At 41.0% G+C, this 26,200-nt stretch overlaps 5 protein-coding genes and 1 long non-coding RNA gene across 9 annotated transcripts; 3 read left to right on the forward strand and 3 right to left on the reverse strand.

Annotated features, from left to right (window-relative positions):
- Nucleotides 1–19: 19 nt before the first annotated feature.
- LOC6725857 (alanine aminotransferase 1) lies at nucleotides 20–9,449 on the forward strand. 3 transcript variants are annotated; one of them, XM_039297882.2, is made up of 7 exons: nucleotides 20–173; nucleotides 3,232–3,472; nucleotides 3,610–3,754; nucleotides 7,175–7,264; nucleotides 7,327–7,589; nucleotides 7,825–8,648; nucleotides 8,713–9,449. In XM_039297882.2, the coding sequence occupies exons 1-7, from the start codon at nucleotides 158–160 to the stop codon at nucleotides 8,859–8,861; spliced, it is 1,728 nt and encodes a 575-aa protein (XP_039153816.1). In that variant the 5' UTR covers nucleotides 20–157; the 3' UTR covers nucleotides 8,862–9,449. The 3 variants fall into 3 exon arrangements, with proteins under 3 accessions (XP_039153816.1, XP_039153819.1, XP_039153817.1); XM_039297885.2 differs by lacking the exon at nucleotides 20–173 and adding an exon at nucleotides 322–432; XM_039297883.2 differs by lacking the exon at nucleotides 20–173 and adding an exon at nucleotides 493–727.
- A 104-nt stretch (nucleotides 9,450–9,553) lies between these two features.
- On the reverse strand, nucleotides 9,554–14,129 carry LOC27208762 (RNA-binding protein 1). Of its 2 annotated transcripts, none has more exons than XM_039297887.2 (2): nucleotides 13,534–14,128; nucleotides 9,554–10,305 (listed from the first exon to the last, which is right to left on the reverse strand). In XM_039297887.2, exons 1-2 carry the CDS (start codon nucleotides 13,923–13,925, stop codon nucleotides 10,218–10,220), a joined length of 480 nt encoding a protein of 159 aa, XP_039153821.1. In that variant the 5' UTR covers nucleotides 13,926–14,128; the 3' UTR covers nucleotides 9,554–10,217. The 2 variants fall into 2 exon arrangements, with proteins under 2 accessions (XP_039153821.1, XP_039153820.1); XM_039297886.2 differs by lacking the exon at nucleotides 9,554–10,305 and adding an exon at nucleotides 12,263–12,864 and having other exon boundaries at nucleotides 13,534–14,129.
- Nucleotides 14,130–14,438: 309 nt separating this feature from the next.
- Nucleotides 14,439–15,148, forward strand: LOC6725859 (mitochondrial import inner membrane translocase subunit Tim9). The gene is made up of 3 exons (XM_002106819.4): nucleotides 14,439–14,629; nucleotides 14,731–14,826; nucleotides 14,892–15,148. Exons 1-3 carry the CDS (start codon nucleotides 14,570–14,572, stop codon nucleotides 15,021–15,023), a joined length of 288 nt encoding a protein of 95 aa, XP_002106855.1. The 5' UTR covers nucleotides 14,439–14,569; the 3' UTR covers nucleotides 15,024–15,148.
- On the reverse strand, nucleotides 15,136–16,738 carry LOC6725860 (protein yippee). The gene is made up of 4 exons (XM_016172626.3): nucleotides 16,491–16,738; nucleotides 16,122–16,344; nucleotides 15,896–16,055; nucleotides 15,136–15,662 (listed from the first exon to the last, which is right to left on the reverse strand). Exons 2-4 carry the CDS (start codon nucleotides 16,237–16,239, stop codon nucleotides 15,575–15,577), a joined length of 366 nt encoding a protein of 121 aa, XP_016039189.1. The 5' UTR covers nucleotides 16,240–16,344; nucleotides 16,491–16,738; the 3' UTR covers nucleotides 15,136–15,574.
- Nucleotides 16,739–17,063: 325 nt separating this feature from the next.
- On the forward strand, nucleotides 17,064–18,170 carry LOC6725861 (mpv17-like protein 2). Its single transcript, XM_002106821.3, has one exon. It carries the CDS (start codon nucleotides 17,336–17,338, stop codon nucleotides 18,071–18,073), a length of 738 nt encoding a protein of 245 aa, XP_002106857.1. The 5' UTR covers nucleotides 17,064–17,335; the 3' UTR covers nucleotides 18,074–18,170.
- A 1,456-nt stretch (nucleotides 18,171–19,626) lies between these two features.
- On the reverse strand, nucleotides 19,627–24,405 carry LOC27206820. Its single transcript, XR_001600153.2, has 3 exons — nucleotides 24,254–24,405; nucleotides 23,824–24,130; nucleotides 19,627–19,905 (listed from the first exon to the last, which is right to left on the reverse strand). It is a non-coding gene; the product is annotated as an uncharacterized LOC27206820 (long non-coding RNA).
- Nucleotides 24,406–26,200: the final 1,795 nt, after the last annotated feature.

Raw genomic sequence — 26,200 nt, forward strand, 5'->3', positions numbered from 1 at the left:
TAGTTTGTTCATACATTTCCGGGCCAGGAATCGACACAAAATTTATTCAATGGGACACTCCTACAACAATCAATTCCAGTGATATATAAAGATGCGCACAAAGCCAGCCAAATTGTTTATGTGAATTTAAAGTTTTACACAAGAAACAAGCGCAAAGATGTTTAAAAACAGAAGTAAGTTCAAAATTAATAGAAATCAACGAAAGTTAATTAAGATTGCAATTAATCTCTATTCAAAAAGCGCTATTTTTGAAACACTTTAGCTTGTTTTTTTAAATGTTCTGAGCTTTCCAGTGTTGGTGCAATCGCTGATCTATCGATCTATCGCCGTCTATCGAAAGTTTGGCTGCCAGGGCTGCAGACGTGATATTTTTAAAACTTAATCGCTGCCCGCTTCATCGTGACGCTTGCCCGCAAGAAAAACATATAGTCGGTAAATACTGCCAGCACTTCATTTTCCATCTCGGTGCGGTTTCAGTTCTTGTTGTCAGTTCCTTAATTGCGTCTAGCGGCCAAAGAGCTTTGAATTTCTGATACGATTCTGATTGGAGCTCGCACGCCGCACAGTTTCGCACACACACGTACGCACACACACACAGACGAGCACACACGTTTTTATTAGGTATTTTATATACAGACATATCGCGTTTATTAATAAGTTTATGCAAGTTCTTGGGATCACAACAAACGCCGTTAGATAATCGCCACGCCCACTTGCGCCCATCAAGGTGAAACGACTAAAAAGTGCAGCGAAAAATCGATTTTTTGCTCTTGAACTGCCTACGTATATATGTATATATACATACGTACATATATGCATGTGCATATATATATATAAACACTGTGGCCGAGAAATTCTAATTGGGAGCAGCGAGGAAGTGACAGTGAAAGTGATTTGTGCGCCCAAAAAAATCTAATACACAGTAGTACCCTGATTTTGTTTATCGTTCTGCGTGTTTCCCTAATTGAATTGCGTGCCGTGTTATTGTTTTTTTTTCTTCTTTTTTTGTGCTCAATTTGTGCGGCGTCAACAGCTGTTTAGCAAACCAATTAGCACATCAAAACACCCCCTTTACCCGTTATTTCTGCTTCTTTTTTTTTGTACGTGTCAATCGAGTTACAATATAATTTAATATAATTTACTGGCGTTTGGCAAAAAAGTTGTGATTTTAGTGAATCCGAATGGCCGTGTTCTAATTGGATTCCTTATCGTTACTATCTTATCCAGTTGGGATGTCTGATAATCCGCCCCATGCGGGGGGTGATAGTGCGGGGGGAGCGGGGGCTATGGAGTGCAAAGTGCAGCCTGTTCACATAATTTTCTGATTCTGATTTTTTAAACAGTTCGTTGCATAAGCCAGTTTTGTTGTCAAAACAATCACAAACAAAAGCGATACGCTGAATATATCGCAGATAAACAGTGACTACCAAAAGTTTTCTCCAAAAAATTTTAAAATTTGTTAGGCTAGCATGTGAAAAAAAAAATATATTTAAAATAAATATTTTTGATAATTGATATAAATATGCAAAAGTACAAAAGTATACAGCTGCTTTAGATGGTTAATCCATAAGAATTCTATTAGTTAGTATGGTATTTTATCTATGCATACCTGTAGATACAGCTCTTAAATCCATCCCATGGTATTGAATTTGTCTTATTTAAGCAGAGATCACTGTGTGGATGTTTCTTCACCTCGCTAGTTCCCAAATTCTTACCCCTTTCCCCTTATGCTTTACCCTTTCTTCTATATAAATGCCATCAAAACCGCAACCGGTTTTCCAAAAAGTTATTCCCAACAAGTTTCGGCTTGTCTCTTCTAAACAATATATACCTATATATAAACCAATATATATTCCAAAGATATGTGCGTATATAAAACGGCATACATTTGTGTATTTTTCGGGACCGGTATTTAGTACATTTTTAATTTCTAAAAATTCGCTGTCGCTAAAAAGAAAGCAAACAATCTGCGGCTGATTGACGCTGAATTTTCAGTGCGAAAAGTATAGTATTTTGGAGGTAATGTCGATCTCTGGTCATTGTCATGTTTCTAAAAGATTCTTTGTTCGTTTGCTCATTTTTTGCATTACGCAATTGGGGTTTCAAAGTGCAGAAATCAGAAATGCTATATATATGTATATATATTTAATTGAAAGGCGGGGAATCGTAAGCTGGGAATGGGACGTCACTGATAAGCTGCGCTGATTTGGCTCAAAGTCAAAAGTACGCTCAACTGATAGTGCCCCCTACCAATGGATGCCATGCCACTGGTTTTAATGGAGAAATATAGCTATTAAATCATTCATACATATATGTATGTACATACATAATGCCTGGATAAATGGCCCACAAATCCGTTAACTGCCTCTAAAAAAAAGTTCCACCAAGATAAGAAATATAGTCAAATATATAGCACACACAAGTAGATTCTAAACGGTCCCATTTTTAATTAAATTTTCTTCTTGCGGTAAATGGTAAAGCAATAAATGCTCTTGAGATTAGGTTTTATGGCCATTCATTTTCTTCAGCTGGTAACCGTTTTATATTTTCTAAAAATATATATTCCTCTTAAAATAAAATATATTTTCCAGCTTTGCAGTTGTTTGTGCAAAGCCCGAAACTCTGATAAGAAATGCTCGAATGCAGTTTTGAAATGCGCGCCTTGCGGCGATTGCATTTGGGTTTGAGCCTAGGCTAAATGCACCGCGCGGCGAATTTATTTGCAAAGTTTCCAACGGTCGTAAATATTTAAACTTCAGCTTCTTGATAAACATAAGGGCAATAAATTATCGAACCACAAGCAATCACATTGATAAGCTCTAAAAATGTAAATGATACCACGCCTTGCCTTTGATAAGATACAAAAATGCACACTGAAAAATATGTATTTAGGTACTTGAAACGCTTATTATAATATAATATATATTTCACATCGAAATATCTATAATTGCTTGAGACTTCCTAGCTACAAAGTTATTTAAGTGATTTTTTGCATCGAAACTAATTTCTTTCGGTGCAGTGATAACAGCTGAGCCTTTCAATTCGCCGCTCTTATAATTGTGAGCCGGACTCTTATACACGCACACACCCTTCATTTCGCAGATTCTTCTTCTTCCCGCTGTTCTTGTGGTGCTAATTTCTTGCGATTTAAGCGCGGTCTGTCTCTCTTTTTTTGTCTTGTTTTTATTTTGAGTAATTAACTTACTTACTTTACTTACCTTCTCTTTGCAGAAATAATGAGTCGAATGCTAATTAAACCTGCTGCCGCCACAGTTTCGGCCGCTTTGCAGCAGCAGCAGCGCCAGCAGCAACAGTACGTTATTCGCCGCTGGAAGTCGTTCCTGCACAACAACAGCAACAATGCCAATCGACGTGCGGCGAAATCAACGGCAACGGCAACAGCGACGGCGGCAGCGACGACGCAGCGCCATGGAACAAGCGGCGATTTCATTCAACCGTTAGACGTCCGCCGGTTAGTTTCGTTCGCAGATAAAGCCACATAACAAAAAAATATATATTTTAAAACACATAGAAACGTTAAATATCGAACAAGAAGTGATTGTTGATTGCTAAAGTGAATATCCACCCCTTCCTCTTTTTTTTTCTCAGTTCCTTTTCAACCAGCCACAAAATGCCGTCGTCGTCGAAAGCGCTCACACTGGATAACATAAATCCCAACTTTATTGCCATGGAATATGCGGTTCGCGGTCCTCTGGTGATTCGTGCCGGGGAAATCGAGAAGGAACTGGAAAAGGTGAGTGTTAGTTAATGCGTGGGAAATTGATCCACAAGTAATCGCGCAAACAAAGCGCCAAAGTGCGACGCCATTAACTAGTGTTTTGCACACACACACACACACACACACCCTACCCTTCCTTCGATTCATCCAATTTAATGGCAATTCAAAGCCCGCATTTTAATGTCTAAGCACGCTATGTCTTTATGTATATCCACTTATATACACATGCACGTACATACGTATGTATGTATCAAGTGTGAGCTGCGTCTGTGTTTGTTTTTTGCCGCCCTTTTCACTTTTTTATTCGCGCTTGAATGGAGCGACCACGCAGCGTTGAATCATTCACCTTTGGCTGACAATTGTAGGCACCCTTTCTCAAGGACACCTGTTGGAAAATACGCCCACGAAACGAATTCATTGGGTTTGATAAGAATGCGAGTGTGATAAGAACATAACAGGGGAGTACCAATTGAGCTAGCAATCCAAACAGTTTTGCAAAATCTATCAAATGTATAAAATAACAACAAAAAGACATAGAAAACTGTAGCTTTTGTTTGTTCAATAATAAGGTTTTGTTTTGAAAAAACACATTTTTGCAAACACAATAAGCTTGTCAAATAAAAAAAAAACCAGTTCCCAAACTTATTACTTATTCCACGAGCATAAAAAGCTTAAGAAATTGAAATGCCATATGTTTAATTTCAGTTTTGAGCGAAAAATGTTTACCAAAGAGCACAAAGTTGATCAAAACAATTGTTTGTTTTTTTTTATTACACAGCAAGAATTTAGAGTAGTATTTGAACCACTTGAAAGTTGCTAAAAATAGAGCTCGGAAATTTTTTTACTTCAACTAAACACAAGCATTTTGGGCAACAATAAAGCTATCAGAAGTAATCCAAAAGTTCAGATAAGAGCTGAAATTGTAATCAGACCGCTATAAAAATATCGAGACTTATCTAAAACGGAATATATTTCTTTATAAGTGAACTTTGTGCTAGGGGGAAATTACACTTTTTGGGTTAGAGCAAACAACAAGTCAATAAACTAATTAATTTAAGTACTGCTCGGCATGTGAATGATTTTTCCACAGGGAGTTGGCCCAAATGCCGCTTACCCGGTTTTCTCAACAAAAAAAAAAATAATAATAATAAAAACCAAGTTTCTCCGTCGTTTTTCCATAACGAGTCATGCTCTTAATTGCCATTTAATGTTTGTAATTATTCTAAATTGTGCTTCTTGGACCTTCTGGGTCTTGGATCAATTAAAGTATTTAGATGAAGAGCAAACGACGCGATGCGGGTTCACTGAACGACCTTCAACTTGGCTTACATAAGTGCGGAAATTGTGGGCGAGCGTGGGCGGTGATTCTGATTCCGTGGACCTTTTCTTATCACTGGGAAAGTGAAAAATCATAACAAAGGCCGAACATGCGCATAAGCTGTTGGGAAAACATGTTGTACACACGATTGCTTTCTCTCTGCACTTTTGCTTTCCATTTATTTTTCCTCATTTGCTTTGCAAAATTCTCTTCGAACTTTTGTGACCCCGCAACGATACTATATTTATGTAAATATGTACACAAATATGTAAAGAATATGTGCAGATATACATATGTATAGACATTAAGTTAATTCCATTGTGAGCTCCGCTGACTTTTCACATTCTGTGTGTGCGTTTTAATGCCGCTGACAGCCAGCCAGTCAGTTGATTTCCCCCGCCAGTTTTCCCGCTGCGATTGATTTCCTTATCCGCACGACTGCATCTGTTGTTCATTCTGCGTTTTATCAAATTCCTCCACTTGCCCACAGATTCACCATACGGATTTGGCAATGCTCCAAAGAGAACTCATCATCTGTCAGCAGCAGGCATTCTTATCACTGATATACTACTATTAACATTGCTGATCGGCAAATAGCAGTACCTAGTCAACATATAATAATCATTTCTAATTCCTAATTATGCCCATTTCCCCCTGTTTGCCTTGACTTCCTTTTGACATTAACATTTGCCAACATATTATTATTTCTTTCCTTCGATTCGTTTTGGCGATAAAGTCTGGGTTGCTAACGCCTTTTTTACAGGGCCTATATGATTATATGACCCTACCTACCTCCACGAGTATATATACTTATATATGTAGTTATCAATTATATTGCCACTTAGCACAAAAAGTTTGTTTACAGCGATTTCAAGTGCGAAGTGAAGGGTGGAAAGGAACAAACATATATATATATATAAACGGGAGAATCTGAAGCAATTCTTTAGGTGCGAACAGCGCTGTTCAGTTAATTAGTAGCCATTTCCCAAACGATGCTAAAAACTTAACTAGCAATTTCTAACTGAGTTTTAATGGGCTATTAATTGATTTCTTAACACTATTTCTGCGGTTTTGTGGTTTTGAAATATTCCAAACTACTTTGGCATAGTATTTTTCAACTGCACTGTTCGATTTGCGATGCGATAGAGGACCCATTTCTATAGATATTTCCACACGAAATACAAACACAAGCCAGTTCAGACTCGGCAACACTTTTATCAGTAATTTTTGAAATTAAAAAAAAAAAATAAAATTAAATGAATTCGATAAGGTGGCACACGTTTGCAGGGTGAGAACTTGATTATAGTCGTAGTTACCAATTTCGAACTCTGGATGATTTTGCATCAGTCGTGTTGGACTGTGAATTCCTTAATTTTCCAATTATTACATTGTCAGGCAAAACACATCGAATGCCGAGTGACGTCAATGGCAGCGATGCAGTTCGCTTACTTGGCGCAATTTGCATTGTTCCGCCTCTCAAAAAAAAAACACAATATCATCGCAGCTCCTCCAACCGCCGTGACATTATGTGGTAAATTGTCCATTTGAGCGTGGTTAAATGGAACCCGAGACGACGAGATGGGGTCTTCCATGAACGAGTGCAACTAGCATGTGCCCTGCAAATTGTGTGTTGCTCAGCCGATTATTGTGACCTCCATTCGTGCGGAAAACTAACTACTAGTTGCCTGGTGGGTGCTAGAATGACTTTAATTGGGTTAGAAACTTTAATTTGGGATTCCCCAAAGTGGGCTGCATTATAAACATCTTGATGTGGTACTGAATGTAAACTAGTTCACATCTTTAAGTAACTATAATGATGGTCAGTTGTTGGTTATTTCTAGCAGGCGTCTATTTGAAAGAAAATACCATTTGCTAAACCCACAATGGCTCGTTACTGATAAATATTTGATTGAATTTCATACTAAATCGATTACTCTGTACTCTGGTGGTCGTCAATTCAGTATGGCAAAACCACTTGAGTGTAATTTGCATGGCGAAAGCCACAAATCAAATTAAATGCCCATTTGATCCGCCAGCCTGTGCGATTACAATTCCATTTGGCCAGCGAGCAAACAATGGCTAATTTGCGATTCCGTTCCGATTGAATTTGATTGCAGGGTGTCAAGAAGCCATTCGACCAGGTGATCCGTGCCAACATCGGAGATTGCCATGCGATGGGCCAGCAGCCCTTGACCTTCCTGCGACAGGTGAGTTTTGGCCCCTTAATTTATGATATATGCTTTCATTAACTGTATGATTTACTTATCAGCTGATGGCGCTGACCTTCGAAACACGTCTGCTGGATTCGCCCGAGTATCCCGAGGACGTCAAGAAGCGCGCCTGTGCCATTTTGAACGGCTGCCAGGGTCAATCGGTGGGCTCGTACACCGACTCCGCCGGTCTGGAGGTGGTGCGTCGCCAGGTTGCCCAGTACATCGAGAAAAGGGATGGCGGCATCGCCTCCGATTGGCAGGACATCTACCTAACCGCCGGCGCCTCTCCCGGCATCAAGAGCATTCTCTCCATGATCAAGTAGGTGTTGGGGCAACATTTTTATTGCCCATGATGTGGCGCTTCTTCTTTCGAGAGTTATCAGTTAAAACCAGAGATTTGCCAGAGATATGGCCCAAATTGTGCCATTTTTGGGCTGACAACTTATGTAGTAGCTAGAAAGATAAACATTATTATTGTTTATTGCTCAGTAGTAGTATTTAACACTTTTTTTGGTAAACACGTTTGAAACTTACCTATTCGTCTCTTTTTTTAGCTCCGAGGTGGGATGCAAGCCGCCAGGTGTCATGGTGCCCATTCCGCAGTACCCACTGTACTCGGCCACCATCTCCGAATACGGCATGACCAAGGTGGACTACTACCTGGAGGAGGAGACCGGCTGGAGCCTGGGCAGGAAGGAGCTGCAACGCTCGTACGATGAGGCCAAGAAGGTCTGCAATCCGCGTGCCCTGGTCGTGATCAATCCGGGCAATCCCACCGGTCAGGTGCTGACCCGCGAGAACATCGAGGAGATCATCAAGTTCGCACACGAGAACAAGGTGCTGGTGCTGGCCGATGAGGTGTACCAGGACAATGTCTACGACAAGAACTCTAAGTTCTGGTCGTTCAAGAAGGTGGCCTACGAAATGGGCGAGCCCTATCGCAATCTGGAAATGGTCAGTTTCCTGTCCACCTCGAAGGGCTATCTGGGCGAGTGCGGCATTCGCGGCGGCTACATGGAGGTCCTCAATCTCGATCCCAAGGTCAAGGCCATGCTGACCAAGTCGATAACGGCGGCGCTCTGCAGCACCACCGCTGGCCAGGTGGCCGTGAGTGCCCTGGTCAATCCACCGCAGCCCGGAGAGCCCTCCTACGATCTGTACAAGAAGGAGCGCGATGGCATCCTGGCCGCTCTGAAGGAACGGGCCGAGCTCGTCCACAAGGCACTGAACAGCTTCGAGGGCTACAAGGTGAATCCCGTGCAGGGCGCCATGTACGTCTTCCCACAGATCGAGATCCCGCCCAAGGCGATCGAGGCGGCCAAGGCCAAGGGCATGGCCCCCGATGTCTTCTACGCATTTGAGCTGCTCGAGACGAGCGGTGAGTTTTCTTTGCTGACCTCGTTTGTTAGACTTTCATTTAATGGTTCATTCATTTCTCACAGGCATTTGCATTGTTCCTGGCAGTGGATTTGGTCAGAAGCCCGGCACGTGGCATTTCCGCAGCACGATCCTCCCGCAAACGGACAAGCTGAAACTGATGATGGAGAAGTTCCGCGTGTTCCACGCCGAGTTCATGAAGAAGTACAAGTAGATCAGCTGCCCACTTCCTCGTCCTCTCGATCCCTGTGTTAAGTGTCAATCCTCCGGCTTAGGATTAAAAATTTAAATTACCTTAATTGTTTTTTTTTCCTCTTTGTTACTGTGTCATAGCTGAATGCTTCTACGCTCTTCTTTATATGCATATATACATATATATATGAAATATATAAAAACATTTTTAAAGCCCTATGATTTGTAAACCCAACCCGCGCAGGTTTCATCGCCGCGATCACGTTTCCAGTTAGCAATTAACCCACTAAACCATGTAGTCTTTGATTCTTTATTGAACGAAAACTCCTGGCGGAGATTTGACAATAATTTTTGTTAGAACCAAAAGTAGTTTACCAACTTTTAGTCGGCGCATAATTGAAAATTCTGATATTGTTCTAAACGAGAGTTATTTGCATTGTGTATATTTATCTACATATAAATATATATAATAAATATATATAGCCCTGCATGTGCTTATATCCCGAATCGATCACGAAAACCATATGATGTGTGTGTGCGTTCAAGTCATTACTAATTGTTATAGAAAAGAAGAAACTTTGAAAATAAATAATTATTATTGTTAAACAAGCGCTGCGTTATTTTCAGTTTGGGCAGCAATGGATAATTGCTTGTAATTTGTTTTTAATGAAAGCTGAAATCCCGAATTTCCCATTAATAAGAAACCATTGTGTATTTTCGGTTTTAAATTATGTTCAATTTATTGATTCTCATTTCACGACTTAATTAACTACTTGCACTTACGCCAAACAATCGCATATAGTACCTTTTTTCACTTTTCTCTTGACATATTTTGTGTTGCGACAGATTCGGAGAAAAACCAAGTAAATAAATAATTTTGGGTTCGCGGACATAGAATAGAATTTACCTTTGACATCCATTGTTCATCGGATGCCTCACTCATTGTGTGTGTTGTTGTTGTAGTTGCGCTGGCATTAATTACTTTCTTTTTACTTTCTGAATTAAAATCTACCGAAGTCTTAAGGCCTAAAAACCAATGTGTACCGTAGTTGTACTGTGGCTATACTAGCGATCCATTCGGATCGGAGATGGCTGGGTTGTGTGGTGGTCTTTTGTGAAGTTGCTCGATACCTTTTTTTTTTTTTTGGTTTTTTTTCTCTGTGGGGGGGGGGGGGATTATATGGGAGGGGGGTGTCGAACTTATTGAGTCAAACTTAAGGAATCTGTGGAGCCATTTCTCGTCTGGCAAAACAGATCCTTTTTGTCCTCAACTCTGGGGCTGTACTACTTTATGTATATATCTCTATATATATATATATATATATATGTGTGTGTTGTGGAGTCCAGATTTTGGGCTGCATCCCACTACTATCCTCATCTAATGGCGGTCCCTGGAGTCGGAGCGACTGCGACGATCCCTCGAAAAGCTGCGGCTGCGTGTCCTCGAGCGGCGGGGTGAGCGGGATCTGCAATGAAATGGGTAGCGTTGGGGAAAAACATATTGGGCCCGGCACACACATACAGGACACAGAAAGAGAGAGGTGAGAAAGAAAGAGAGAGAAAGAGAAAATACAAATTAAATAGATTTTGCACCAATGAGTAACTTAACTAGTCGTGTAGTTAGATAACAATTCCTTAAGATACGTAAAGTTGATAAGAGTGGTCTCGATCAAACAACACACAACTTGGGCTGACGGATCTGGTGGATCGGATACGGATCGGAGAGCTGACATTGGAGCTTTAATTTGAGCTGAGCGGAGCTGAGAGCTGGCAGTAATTTTTTCAGTCTTTTTCTTTTTTTTTTTGGTGGCTGAAGGTGCTTGAAGGTGGTGGAGATATAGCTGATATATATATATATTTTTTGGCCCCATTAACGAAAGCGTTGGTGTGACATTTACATAAAGTAATTGGTGGTGGTTGGTTGGATTGGTGGCTGATTGGTTTGTTGGTAGGTTGCTTAGTTGGTTGATGAGCAGAGCAGACTGAGAAGACTGTTGTTGTTGAATTGTAGTAGTAGTAATAGTAGTAGTAGTAGTAGGTTCTTGTTGAACTGTTGTAGTTTGGGCTGTTGTTGTTGTTGTTGATACGATACTGAGCTGATTCTGAGCTGATTGACTGTGACTAGGGTGGCTGTGTTGTGTTTTAAATTATTATTTTTTTTTTTGGTGTGTGTTGTTGGTGGATATATTGGTGAATCATTCTATTCTGTTGCAGCAGCCGAAGAACGTAGGTCGTATGAAGAAGCAGTTGGTGGGGAAGCATCAGTTAGCAGCAAGAGAGGATCAGGTGGTGGTTGTGGTTTGGTGGTGGTGGCGGTGCAGCTCCTACCATCCGCGCTGTGGAGTTGCGAGCTTGAAGAAGACTCTGCCCTGCCCTGAACTGCTGATGCTGCTGGTGCTTTGGTCGATTGGTGGTGGGGTCGTTTGGTTGGTGAACTGTCTGACTGTGAGTTCGAGCTGATCGGATCAATGCATATAAACACATTTACACAATATACTTGTATATACACACAGAGAGCAGACAGTTAGCGCGAACAAGATAAACTCAGTAGATGTTAGGATGCAAGAACAAAAGGTTAAAAAAAAACCATCATTACAATTACGAGTATAACAAACGGATTTTGTTAGAGACGTTACGTTTTCGTTTCGGTTCGAGGGACAGTGTTGTTGGTGGCGGCCAAAGGTTTCATACTTGCTGCGATTGAAGGAATTAGCGTGAAGCAGCCTCAATCTTGGTTTGATTGCAAGGGAAAGGTGCAACTACTGAGTGGTGGAACCAACAAAAGGTCTGCAAAAGGCTTTTCAGCCTCGAGATCAATTTGCTGACTGGCTGCCAGATGTTCTTGTAGTAGTAGTAGTAGTAGTAGTAGAAGTAGAAGCTGTTGTTGCAGTTGGTCTTTGTAGCTGTAGCTTGTTGCTGATGCTGTAGCTGCACTAAAGATGACGGATGATGAGGTGGTGGGTGGTTTGTTGGGGACGTAGGAGCAGGCTGAAGACAACCGCACAACTTGGAGACGTAGGAAGTTGACTTTTTGAAGCGTTGCTGGACTGGTGAGTGTGTATATATATATAAATATGCAATAGATGCATTTTGGAGTTGGATTCATGATGAAGTTGCTCTGTTGCCGCCGACGACCGGTTCGCTCTGGTTCTTGGTGATTAGTGTGGTTAATGGCAGTTTGTGTGAGTGTGTTTTTCTGAGTGTCTGTTGTGTAGCCCGAAGATGTTGCCAACTAACAGACTATAAATGATGTGGAAATGTGGAATGCACTGTGGGACATACGACCATCTTCGTTTGCTAAATCCTATTTTTATTCCAAAGCAATATTCTGTTATTAGACAAAGAAAAAAGACCAACGTTTAGCAGCTAAATCCTATTCAAAATAGGCATAGATCGAAGATTATTCTTGTTACATTTAAATAGTTTTCTTTTCTTTAGTTTTTAGCTGATCGTGTGCCCCATAGTGGAATGTGTAGTTAGGTGACTGTGGGTGGTGGTCGGTCTGGTTTTGGGTGCATTATTCTTAAAGCTGCGGAGCCGAAAACGTTGCTGATGATTAATTTTTTCTGTTTTTCTTTTTTTTTTTTGCCTGGGTTGAGCTGAACAGGTGGTGGAGGGGGTGTAGTAGTGTTGCGGTCGTTCGGTTTGGTTCTGGTTCTTGGTTTTGTGGTCAGCGGAATATATCGAATTTGTTGAATTTCTGGTTAGGGCCGCACAACAAATTGTTATTGCATGGTGGTGGTGTGGTGGTGGCTGTAGTTGTTGTTGTTGTTGGTGAAATGTGTGTAATAGGAGGAGCAGGATCTGCTGTTGTACTAGTTGTTCTTGTAGTAGCTGTTGTTGTTGTTCTTTTGGTTGTTGTTGTTGAAGGAAGAGGAGTAGTAGAAGTTCTAGTAGTAGTAGCTGTTGTTTTTTCTTTTTTCTTTGTTGTTCTTTTAATTATCATTATTATTATTATTATTATTGATGTTGTTGTTGTAGTAGTTCTTGTTGTGCTTGTTGTAGTAGAAGAAGAAGACTTTATCCTGCAAAATGATTGTGAGACCACATTAAAACTGGCTCCAAGCGATCGATTTACTTTGTTTTTACTAAGTTTTCTTGTATTTTCTTTTCATTTTTCTTGTATTTTGTAATTTTACTAAAAACAACAAACAAAACGTTTTCTCTAGTTAAAGCTATACTCTTTGAACTTTAAACTATGGACCTCGGGGTGCATATAATGAGCAATGAAATGTGATACTAAAACAAGATTCCCCTTAAAAACAAAATACGAGTTAAAAAGAATCGATTGAAGTAGCAAAAGCAACCAGGACTGTCGGCCACGGACGCCACTGTGTGCGCGCGGTAGGACTGTTCTTTTTCACGGACGCCACTGTGTGTGTTCTTGTATGGCTAACAGTGGTGTCCCACCGAATGTGTGACTGTGTGTATTTTGGTTGGCACCGCTTTTGTATGTATACGCGAATCGATTTTTCACATGCATACATACACACAAACACACACGCTATATAAATATATACATATGTTTATTTATATATATATTTTTGCATACTTTTTTGCACATAATGGCAAAAATTATGATTTCATAATCTCAAGAGAGGGGTAGGTGGTAGTAAGTGGGTGCTGTGGTTGGTTGGTTAGTTTATATGGTTTTTCTTGGGATGCAAAATGTAATGCTTTCGTGCCGTACTCACCTATAGCGACCGCCGCCATCGCCAGCCCTTCCACCGCCTCCAGCACGGGCGCCACTGCCACCGCCGCGGCCACCGCCACCGGATCCACCTCCTCCACCGCCGCCGCCTCCTCCGCCACCGCCGCGACCCTCACGTGAACGGCCCGATGACATTTCGACACGGATGCGGGTGCCACAGCAGCGGGTGCCGTCGAGGCCACGGGTCGCATCCTCAGCGTCGCGACGATCCTCGAACTCGACGAAGGCGAAACCGGGCGGATTGCGGGCCACCCAGACGTTGCGCAAGGGTCCGTATTTGCTAAAGGCGTTCTCAATCTCGTATTTGGAGGCCGAGGATCCCAGATTGCCCACGTAAACTTTGCAGGCCAAATCCCATTCGCGGTAGCGTGGCATTATGTATGAATATGTATGTGTCTGCTCCTCCGGTTCTGTAATGGATATTTGGTATTCGGTGTACCACTGGACTTGTCCAAAGTCAATTTTTCAGTTTGTTTTGATGCTATTCCAAGTGAATTCTCCTTGGTTTTCCAAAGAGCACACCCACAAAGCAGGAGCAGAAAAAAGTGTTTGTGAGGAAAAAAAGATGGCGCGCCGTCCAGTGTTGAAAAGTAAACGAGGTGCAGTACCGTAAAGCGCCCATAAAATATGCGGCTATCGATATTTCATAGGAATATCGGTCTTAGAAAATTCATGTTATTCCATTTAATAATATAAGTTATATATGAGGGTACTTGGACTTAGTTAAAGTATTATTTTTAATATACCTTTATTTATTTAGTGTATCGATACACTTGTTTAATTTTATATACCATATATAAGAGTAAAACTAGATTTTTATATGTGGTTACTTTTTGAGTCTGCCGAACCAGATACTTCGTATAACATACTTCATAGCATAATATATCGATAGGTCGAGAACATTGAATGGCATCTTAACATCTGCCAACCCTACGCACCCAGCTGTCCCTATTATATAGGCACATTATTATTGGCCCCTTTTCGTTTTGACAATTTTGAATAAAATATCGTAGAACGAAATGGCTAAGGCACCGGAAAACATAGCCCTGGATCAGCTGGACAAGGATCAAATTAAGACGGTAAGCAGAGTGGACACGAAGATACCATTTCACGCCAAAGACCGGCGGTGCCAAGTGATGCAATGTGGTTTTCATTTGATATGTGCGGTTCTTACTTTCAGTTTTCCGACTTCCTAATGTCCTACAACAAACTATCCGAGACGTGCTTCACGGATTGCATACGCGACTTTACATCGCGGGATGTCAAGGATTCCGAGGTGAGTGCCCATGGAGAAGCTCTATGTGGAAATCAGCGATTTCAATATGCCCTTCCATTTCACAGGAGAAGTGCTCGCTGAACTGCATGGAAAAGTATCTGAAGATGAACCAGCGCGTTTCGCAGCGCTTCCAGGAGTTCCAGGTCATTGCCCACGAGAACGCACTTGCCATGGCTCAGAAGACTGGCAAACTTTAGGTGTTATAGCTGTTACAAACAATCTTAACTAGTTTAGACAACTGAGATAATGCATTTTCCTGCATTTGTCAAAATAGCTGAGTAAATAAACGCGTTGACGGTATCCCGACGATTATTATCTACTATTCGATTATTGTGGTACTTTATTGCTGATTGATTACGACCTAGAGATCTTGTTTGAAAAAGACAAGTGTGGATCATCAGTTCCGAATAAGTTCCAGCTGAGTAACAGCCCCTCTTTTTCGTTTTAGCACTTCAGCCTCATGACATTTAAATGGTAGAATTGGGCGCCGCAGCTGCTTACGTGCTAGATGTGCCTACAACTACGTTTAAGTCACGTTAAGACATGGCCGTAGTCGCATGTGCTCCGTGGCGGATGTGCAACCGATACTTCGGTCTTCGGTATCCCGAACACCGGAGCTGACTACGGCTATCTCTAACCTAGGTCTAATGCATAGAAGCCATCACGTGTGGCCTTCTACTCAATACTTAGGGCTACACAAGGTTCGCCAATGCGTGGTTCCCGTTTTCCGGCTGTATATTCAATCGGCTCAATGACTCGTGGTGGCGGCCTCCGACGGAAAGCCCTCTGCCTCTGTAATCAGGGCGTACTCCAGGATAACGCGACCCTCCTTGTATCTAAGAGATAAATTGGAGCATTAGTAAGATGTCTTGTTTGGTGGCAGTCGCAGAAAGTTAAAAAGTGCTATAATAATAGAGCACTAAGCTTGAACTTTAACCCATACAATTTATATCTTTAAACAAATTAGTGCTAATGCCCTTTCCAATCTTTCGAAGATTCTTAATACCATAAGATTAGCTTCCAAAAATTCTAGTGACAAGTGACACGCTGCCTATCCGGATTTACCCACTTTTGTGACTCCTCGGTGGCGAACTCGTACATCCAGCCTAGTTTGGCTCCACAGTTCTTGCACATGACGTCGCGCACCATGTGGCGACCCGTGAGCATGACCCGTTCCTGGATGTTGCTGAAGGTCAGGTTGACCACACGCTTGAACAGATAGGCGCGTCCTGTGGACATTCGATCGGATTATTATATTGCATAATCACAGTGTCAGTAGCTCTTGTTGGACTCACCTGTTGCGCCTGTGAATCGGGTACTGATCAATTGACTGCGGTTGGTCAGGTTCGTGTGGCATTGGGCGCAATTGAAGAGTTTCAGACCCCCAAGATGTTCCAAGAAAATGCGTCCCATTGTGCTCCCTCTACCTCACTCGCTCTTCTAGTCGCACCCCGTCTCGCTCGCTCTCCCGAGTACGTATGTGTGTATGCGTGTGTTTGTTGTGCTCCTCCTTTGTTCCTATTAAATGCGGGTAATAATACGGGTAGTGCCGATTACTTTCTGGCCTTGTAATACTCCTTATCTATATCTATATCTGCGATGCGCTTTTGTGCGATTTTGGGCTCCACTTGCGAAACGCAGGAATAACAACCACAACGCAGTACCTTTTTCACAGCTGTTTGGAGATGACTTGACTGGGGGAATCCGGGTCAGGTGTCCGCAGGGGATTGTCCTTGAGCTTCAGGGCCTTTGTAATCCGATACGGTAAAAATATATATATTTATGCCCGATTTGGATATAGAACACGGTTAATGCGACGCTTGCACAAAAAAAAACAACAAAACACTGTGGAATGCTTTCTAGGGTTGTCGCTGCATTCTGCGCTATCGATGCAAGGCTATCGAATACAAGTGGACTTAGGGCTGGCGAATAGAGTATTGCAAAATATTTGAATTTATTAAATATTGGTAATTTGTGCCACCTTTCTGTGTACTTAGTATTTTATTTTATTGATTATATATCATACATATATTCTCAACCAGACAAGCAAAGCTATATTGGTCTTTTTTAAAATTCTTTGTTAAAAATTACATATATTTTTTATTTTTAAATTTTAGTTTTGATATCTTTTATGTCTTAGTCAGGGAAAATTGCTTATTATTTCAATTAATTTCAAGTCAATTGGCTACGATTGTTAAACTATCGATAACTTAAGCCAACTAGCCCTCGTCGTAACAGCTGTTCTCTACACGTGATAGTTGTTGTTGTTGCTGTTGCGTGTGTCCGGATTGCCTTTCAAAAGTCAAATCAAGCAAAAAAAATTCAAAAAACAATGTGTATAACTTTCTAAACTCACTCCAGAACCCCAAAAGAACAGCCTATTTCTTTATACCGCTAACATAATGGAAGGCCCGCAAACGGTGGGCATATAGATATCGCATATCCGGCTAGCGAACAGAAGAACACAACACAACCGACCTCTTAGATTTAGGATTCCGTGCCGGACAGCATGCAATCCTTGCGTGGCTGCCCGGCCCGTGGCCTAATCCTGTCCAGAGCCATTCGCGGCCAGCGCAGCCTGCGAATGAGTTGGCCACGGAATAGCAGCGCGGCTGGAGGAGCTGGAGGAGCAGCGCCCGGTGGAGGCAGCAGCACCACCACCAACACCATCGGCTTTGGAGCGCTTCAGAAGCTGCGGGAATGGCATGCGAATGCATTCAGTAGCCGCTTCCTCCTCTTCACCAACGTGGGCATCTCGCTGACTCTGAGCTGTGTGGGTGACGTCCTAGAACAGCACCTCGAAATCTATTGCGGCGAAATCGAGCGCTTCGAGTCCACGCGCACTGCCCACATGGCCATCAGTGGTGTGACGGTGGGCGTCATCTGTCACTACTGGTACAAGATGCTGGACAAACGGATGCCTGGACGCAGTATGCGTGTGGTGGCCAAGAAGATCGTGCTCGACCAGCTGATCTGCTCACCCATTTACATCAGTGCCTTCTTCGTCACGCTGGGTCTGCTGGAGCAGAAGACCAAGCACGAAGTGTGGGAGGAGATCAAGGAGAAGGCTTGGAAGCTGTACGCCGCCGAGTGGACTGTGTGGCCGGTGGCGCAGTTCGTCAACTTCTACTGGATCCCCACCCATTATCGCATCTTCTACGACAACATCATCAGCCTGGGCTACGATGTGCTAACCTCGAAGGTCAAGCACAAACAGTCGCATTCGCATCTGAAGAAGATTCCCTAACCCAGCGCCAGCCTCTGGACCTCCTCATATCCTTGTAACTATTTATTACCAAATCGCAAACCTTGTAAATACAGACGAGCCCGTGTACAGAGACTAACAAATTGTGAATTATTGTAAATTACCAACCAGTTTGGTAGCACTTGTCGGCAATTTGAATCGCTGGCAACCGGTTGAGTGGCTTAGCCACAGGAGGACTAACTAAGCAGAGAGATGGAATTGCGAAAAGGAAGACCGTGCGGATGACGCACGTCCAGTTCGTCAAAGGTGATAAGATTTTCCCTCTAGCAACAGTCGGGCTACCAAACATGCGATGCGATGTGATGATGCGTTGCGTTGAGATTGGAGGCGATGCCAAGCCTACCTTCCCAGTTGTTTCCACCTGATAAGCTCTGCTTGGCAGCGGTCTTAAAATAAGTCATAGGAAAATGAACCATGCCAGTGATAAGAAGCCAGTGGACGCATCATTAGAAAATTTATAGCTATAAATATAGATGGACACGTGAGAGTTTCTATTCTAAAACTGAACACACGAATTGCCAATTTTGTCGATTTGACTTTCAAAGACACTAACTGAAATTAATTAGCAATGCGTTGAGGCTGCATGGCTGAGGTGATTACACTGGCAAAAAGTTTGTACATTTAATAAATAAAATACGAAAATGTAACACTAAACTGTGGTTAACTATTCTAATCGCATACAAAGTGAAAACTTATATTAAATATTTCTAAGATTTGATTAGAGGCACATCTAAAAGCCTCTTATCATATCATGAAAATATTTTGGCAACACGTCATCCAATCCTCCACTTTCATGGGAACGTCTATCGAAGATCGGGAGTGCGTGGAGAGCTCTTTCTGATTCCTCCTCATATCCATTAATGAAAAGAGCAGCTGACACAGGCCTTATCTGGTTTTTCTTCTCTTTTCATTTCGAGAGCGTTTAATTAGAATCGTGCTTGACATTGATAATGAAAGTTGCCAAAAAAAAAAAAAGCGAACGAGAGATACGATTCAATGCCATGTGGATGGCAACAAAGTCGAGTTCTTTTTTTTTGGGAAAAAAAGTTGAATAAATTCCGAGTTTCTTGTCTTCGTATCGCATCGATTTGAATGTATTTCGCTTAAAATGTATTTGGATTTCGCTTACTTCTGTGTTTGCATATACTTATGTATCATTTTGGATTTGGCAGCCAAGACCAGTTGGGATCTTTTCGAACCAGTTTTCAGTCCGAGAAGATTAATTCTCGATTTCTTCTCGCTACCTAGCAACCTAATCTTGTTTGTTTGGAGCCGCCTGGCGCAAAAAAATAATAAAAAATAAAACAGAATCGATACCGTTTGGAATTTTCGGTTTGACTTTATAATGAGAGTTTGTCTGAACAAGAAATTGCATTTGAATTAATTATATAAAACAGAGAAAATAAGCTTAGAAATTGAAATATTTATTATTATTTATATAATTTTGTTATTTTTTTTTAACAATAAGAACATTTTATATATATATTTGTAATGAAAATTAATCATTAGATCAGAAAGAAGTCCCATTTTACTCACGTTTACGTTGCGTATACGTGATATGTAAAGCCATGGTCATCAAAACGTCGACTTTGCAGCATATGTTGGTGATCCGGTTTTAATTGGTTTCATTTCTTAGTCTTCTTAGATCATATCTCCTGACGCACTGCGTCATCTGTCATCATCATGCATAAATGCGTGCGATAATCCGCTGCCAACGTTCAGAGCTCGCGGATTGGTCGATTTCCAGGGCTCGTCCACTTGTGGCTTGTGGTTCTCACAGTAATGATAAAAAAACGAGTATACAGATGCAGAACCTACGTACAGAGAGAGAAATTTTGGAACTGTATATGTTTTATCAATATTTATAAAATATTTAAGTACCCATTTGGTAAAATCTTTACTTAGCAAACAGAGCCTTAGTTTTGGTTTGATCCATATAAATGATTAGAAGAGAATATATAATTTTAGATAGATGCTCCCATTTCTCGCTGTGTATGGCCATATTGCAAGCTAGTTATATAATATATAGTATAGCTTATATATATAAGCAACAAACAAAATGAGCGTCACGTTGAGAGCAACACACGCGCGAAAAGTTTGTGTAAAAGAGCCAAAGAGTCGCGTCGGGCAAAGAGCGTGAATCTATATCTGTATATATAATTTGCGCAACTGGTGAACAGGTGCCACAGCCCACAACCCATACACTCGCCCCTGGAGATCGCGATGGTATGTACATATGTATTTCGATATCTATGTTTGTATGGCACTCGAATTGGACACTTGGGTCTGACGATCTGACGGTTTGACGGCTTCATCGACTGACTCTGCCAACTAGGCACATTTTGCATGGTGCCATGTTATTCGTTTCTGTTCGCTCGCTTTTTTTACACATTTTTTCGCTGCCCCCTTTTTTTTATTTATTTTTTTGGTATAATTCGAGTGCCGGGCAGCCACGCGCAAGTAAATTGCCACTATGTGTGTGTAACTCTTTAGCATACATTTTGTATGGCAGGAGATTCGCGAAAAGGTAATGATCAACTAGTTGGTACTCAGCGAAGGTTGAAAAGTATAGCCTACTTGTGTGGAGAAACGGAAATGCACGATCTGTTGCATTTCCGGTTGCTGTCGTCGCTCTTCAAGTGTAACGAATGCTTTAACATTTTAAGTTGACAGATTGCTTAAGATATACCTCTAATCTGAAATGCCAACTAAAGCTTTAAACTTACTTGCTTTTAGCTAGTATTAAATACGTATAGTATTTAATATTTTTGTAGCACGTTTAATGCCCTATATTCCCTAAAAATACCCTTAAAGTTCCTTATGGCGACAACAAAAGCCGGCAAAAAAGTAAAAACATTACGAAGAGGCTCACATGCGAGCAGAATCGAATATTTGAGCATAAACCAAATATACATTTACATATAAACTTCTGGTGTATTCTTTTCTTGTGTTTTCCACTTGGAGAGCCACACGTGCCGCTGACTCGCCAATAAATATTATGAATCGAATGCATAATACTCATTTTTTTCGGGGGATGAAGTCATTGGGACTCCAATGAAATGGGGGCTTGTCTCTTCAGCACGCGACTTAGTGACGAATTCAGTCATAAAGCGCGATCGTTAAAAGGATCGTAAAGCGTTATGGTTTTATCAGTCTTATCTACCATTTAGATAAAATATTTCTTGGTGTTTTTTTCTTCTTTTTTTGCTACCGACCCCAACCTTGAAAAAGCGTAAGCAATTTTTTAGCCAAAAGAAAGAAAATCAAATCAATTAGAGACATAGTCGGTGCGGCTGGTAAACAGCAGAAATTCGGTGTGTGTGTGTGTTTGTGTTTTTACCGCCCCAATCGCAACTCTTCATTTCATTTCATTTCATTTTATTTTCATTTACTGGCGCTATTTTTGAATGCCAAAGATCGGCAGTGAAAATTCTGAAGGGGCCTGGGACCTTGAGCAGTAAAAAATGTGTTCGCCGATGCGGACAAGAAAATAAAGAAAGCTCGCGTAAGCAAATAAATCACTTGCCAACGCCCACGTTTCTCTGGATCCCATAAATATGGCAGTATCCACTTGTATGGGGATGTCTGTGTGGCTCCACCAAAAATCAGAGACATTATTGTGGAGGTACAAACAGCAGATCAGTGATCCTTGTTTTACTAAGGGAATTACTGATTATAATTCATTTCCGATTCAGTTTCAAGATCTTAAGTTAATGATTGATCAAAGAATAGCTCTGATTTATTCACATATAATATTTGCTTGCTGAAATGCATTATATAACAACGAAGAATTTTAGTTTTTTGCTAAATACCAAGCAAACATTATAACCACTCCTCAGAATTACTCGCTTCCACTTAACAAGCCCAAAGAATCGCATTTAGAATATCCAAAATTTGAATGATAAAAATAAATAAGAGCCGCATAAATGTCGAAATTAATTCGCAGTGCAAATAAATCAAAGAAATCGCCTGATCAATTACCACCGTTTGACATCCGTTTTCATATCCGACGATGACTTGCGGATACACGTAATCAAGGCGGGATGACTAAATGCCTTATCACTCTGTTGTTTTGCCCATGAATGATTATAACGGGGGATGATGGGTACTATTATCTCTGTGGCGATAAAACCGCATTCATCAAACCGAACCCAACCCACACCGACCAAACGATCGCGATCATGTGCTCCTGTATCTGCTACCGTATCTGTATCTGTATCTCTATCTATATGGGTGTATCTCATTCGTATTCGGTGGGCGTGACAATAGGCAGCCCAAACTCCTGTGACAGCCAAAGCCCCGGAAACGTGTATCTTGTGATCGCACGAGGGAGTGGCACCAAGAGGAGCCAGCTGAGGTGCTAACTGATAACTTATAGAACCTATGGAACCCATAGAGCCAGTGCCTCGTTTTCGGGGGGCGTGTGCCGGGCCCTGACGTCAATGGGTCGATAAGCCCCCCAGGAGATACGATCATCCTCAGATAGAAGCTTACAATGAACACTGCAAGAAATCGGTGTAAAGCTGAAAACTACTTTCGTACTTAAATTGCGTTTGAATATATGTGAATATATATGAATATAATGAGAAAAATCTAAGAAATTTATAAAAATATAAATAAGACCTTATAATATCTTTTTTGTATCTTAACTTTAACCTGTAGTTGGTGAATATATATTCATATATAGATGAATTCTAGAATTCTAGCATGAGCTTAAGGGTTAAATTTGTGATCATAGTAATTTCGAATTGCTGGAAATTGGTTTGATATAAGTCTGCAAGGTTCGGAACTGAATATCAAACGATCGATTAGAAATGCGACTTGGTCTGTGAACCCTTTAGTTCATCGAGTGTTTTTTGAATTTTTGTGTTTTGAATTGCGTTTTCCTGCGCTCGAATCGCGACGCGTGATCGAATCGAATCCAATACCCATTCCAATTACCTCGACACAGTTGGGTGCGATTAAAGCGAGTAGGTTTGCGAATTGAGAACTCGGATTTGACGTCACCGAATGCTTCGTCCCTGGCCCCCAAATGCTCCCTTTTCGAGTGCGTAACTTTGGCCAATTTAATTGGGGGCTTGTTGGGGGCATACTGGTATAAATTCTGCGATGCGACAGTTCGAAGGCATGTGTGTATCTTACGAGATCAAGCCACAAATAACAAGACGCTCGGATGACGCGGTTGCCAGTCGCGTCAAGGTAACGAAAACAAATTCTCGCAGAAAGGCATCAAAACAATAACAATAACAGAATGATTGTAACGCCAGTGGCGAAAACAAGTCAACCAAATGCCGGGGAAAATAAAGGCGACCAGCGGTTAACTCGTATATTACGCATACGCCACATGGTACGCGATCAATTAAGATACATACAGCCAGTTGCAAAATAATAGTTCTTTTGGTTGCACTAGAACTATCAAATATGGTTATTGTTCGCAATATATACCAATTCTTTAATTAGGGAAATAAATATATAAGAAACCCAAAAAATATATAAATATATAAATATACTGAAACTATAGATACTTATGCTGCTCTGCACGTTTGCGAATACTATTATTTTGCGCACGGCTGTATGTATCTGTGCATCTGTGTTTGTATCTGTATCTGTGGCTGTACGAAAAGTGGGCCCGTTTCAGCGAACGGGCCTCCAAAACACACACACACACACACAGAGTGAGCGAGATACACGACACACCCCTCCATCTCACAGATACTAAATCGCACACTTACGTTTTCAGGGCGTCCTTGATTGTTCACAAAAAACAATGTAAGTGGGTTCGATGACCTTTGCTCTCGTTTAGCCAGTCGGTTAATTATAAAGTAGTACTCCGCATGGAAGTGACTTCACCAAGAGAACGCACCCAAAACCACTCTTTTTCTCTCAGTGAACGGCACCTTGACTTGTTTTCGCTTCGTGTTACGTGGTTCGCTGGAAATCGCACAATTTATCAAGTTGTTTGTCTTTTTACCAAAATCCGCTGTTGTTGTTGATTGCTCTCAAAAATTCGTCGCATTTTAGTTGCGCTTAGTTGCTGTTCTAAAAGTAAAAGTTTTAAAAAGCATGACAATGATATAATAACAAAGGTTCCATTAAGTTTGCTTTGGATTTATTATTTTAAAGCTGTTAATATATATTCCATTCTCCAGCTTGGCATTTCACCTTGGATACAAATCCTTACAATGCCAAAAACCCATCAAGGCCCTTTTGGAAGGGAAGAACAAGGTCGAATATCCGGATGACCCAGTGACCAGGCGAGGAACTGGTCACCGGGTGACCGACTATCCTACCGCGTCCACTGCTGACATTGAAAGCCACTAATTTATTTGTTTATCTATCAGCCAGCTGAGACTGAGAGCGAGGCAGAAGCATCTAGACCAGCATTACCATTACAATTACCTCAAGAGAGTCGTGTAACATTTGGCTCTTACAACAGATCGCAGCTCTCTTAAGTGCCAGGCGGCACATGGCGTGAAAAGTGCCCAAGAAAACTTGATTTTTCTCTTATCAGTCCAGTGGTCGTGATGTAGCTAATTTAGATATTGCATCAGCCAGGATTACATGGGTGTCATTTCAAGTGTGTGTGTGTTGTGTGTTTTTTTTTTTGTTTGTGCCCAGCTCAAATCTGTTTTGCACAATCGTCTAAACACACAAGCATGTAACTCAGCCAAATTCAAATCTAAATCCAATTCCCGGCAGCCTTATCAGTTGGGAAACTACGGGCTGGAAAAAACAGGAAAATAAAAAACGTGCACGTCATGTTTTTTTCACATTTCCCATCCAATATTTTTGCGTGGTAAAAAAAGAACAATCGGCAGGTAGCAGGAAGTGAGGGAGGAAGTATTCAATATACTGGTGCCATATGTGCGTCGTAAAAAATCTAAATTTCCAGGCCGAAATCTACTAAGACGTTCTTCAAGAAAGCGTGGATATGCGAAAAATATGTGCTTCAATATCATACATATATTTATAAAAACATTATTGATGTAAATCCTTAAAAAATAACTTACTTACTATTTGTTTACGATGTAAAAGCAGTTTAAATGCAAATATAAGCTTAAGAGTTAGTTTCTTTAGGCCTAAAATTGTCAAAGTTTATTACTTAAATTCCACATATCTCAAACTTATGTTCTTCGGACACAAATCCAAGTGTGTATATAGTATATTAACTATATAATATAGACATCCCATTGTATCTTTTTCATTGTGTACTCACTTTTAATGGAAAAGTACACACGTTGGGGCGGCGCAAACAAAGAACTAGAACCCGAAGAGTTCGCAAACTCAACTCGTCGGAGCAAAAATGTCAAAAAAGCTGACAAATTTAGCAAAAATAATTGCCCGAAATTGTCGGGCCAAAAAAAAGAAGCAAAATTCAGAGGAGAAGGCAGCTAAAAAACGAGAAATAAAAGAAAAAAACAAAAAGCACGATGTCGGCCGAAAACGCCGATCGCTGCGCCCAAATAAGTACGCAGCCCATGGGGGGTATACATGGGCTCCACGCCCCCTCCCCTCCCCCACTCACCACGCAGCCACATAGCCCCCCTTTTTGCGGGGGCAGAAACAAGAAGTTGAGCCGATCGTATCGATCGTATGAAACCCGAAATGCCAAAAAACCCGCAAGAGATTCGCTAAGGGAGCCAAAAAAAATCATTCGATTTTCGGCATCTTGTGTTTTTGCTACACTGATAAAAATTAGCTTCAATGTACATGAATTTATTATTTGCTTAGTGCTTACATCACGGAATGCTCACTTACTTGTGTTGCCATTAAAAAGTAAGACTTAGTTATAAACAAATACGTTAATTTTATGAAATGACTTGCAATTAAAAACAATGATGACTGCATTATTAAATTTTATTTATATACATATATTTATTATTTTAACAGGTAATAGATTATTGCAAAAACTTCAGCTTTTCTTTTTTTTTTTCTTTTGCCTTGACATTTGCCCGCAAATAATATTTTTTAGAGAAGGTTTAGCTGACAATCATTGGCTGCAATCTCAATATATAATTCTTTGCGTATATGAATGCAAGTAAATAATTCCATTCAACATATATGCACAGTTCTTATCGCAGTGTAGCCTGCTCTCTTGCGCTCTCTTAG

This window comes from Drosophila simulans, chromosome X, assembly GCF_016746395.2.
Source record: "Drosophila simulans strain w501 chromosome X, Prin_Dsim_3.1, whole genome shotgun sequence".
NCBI classification, from domain to species: domain Eukaryota; kingdom Metazoa; phylum Arthropoda; class Insecta; order Diptera; family Drosophilidae; genus Drosophila; species Drosophila simulans.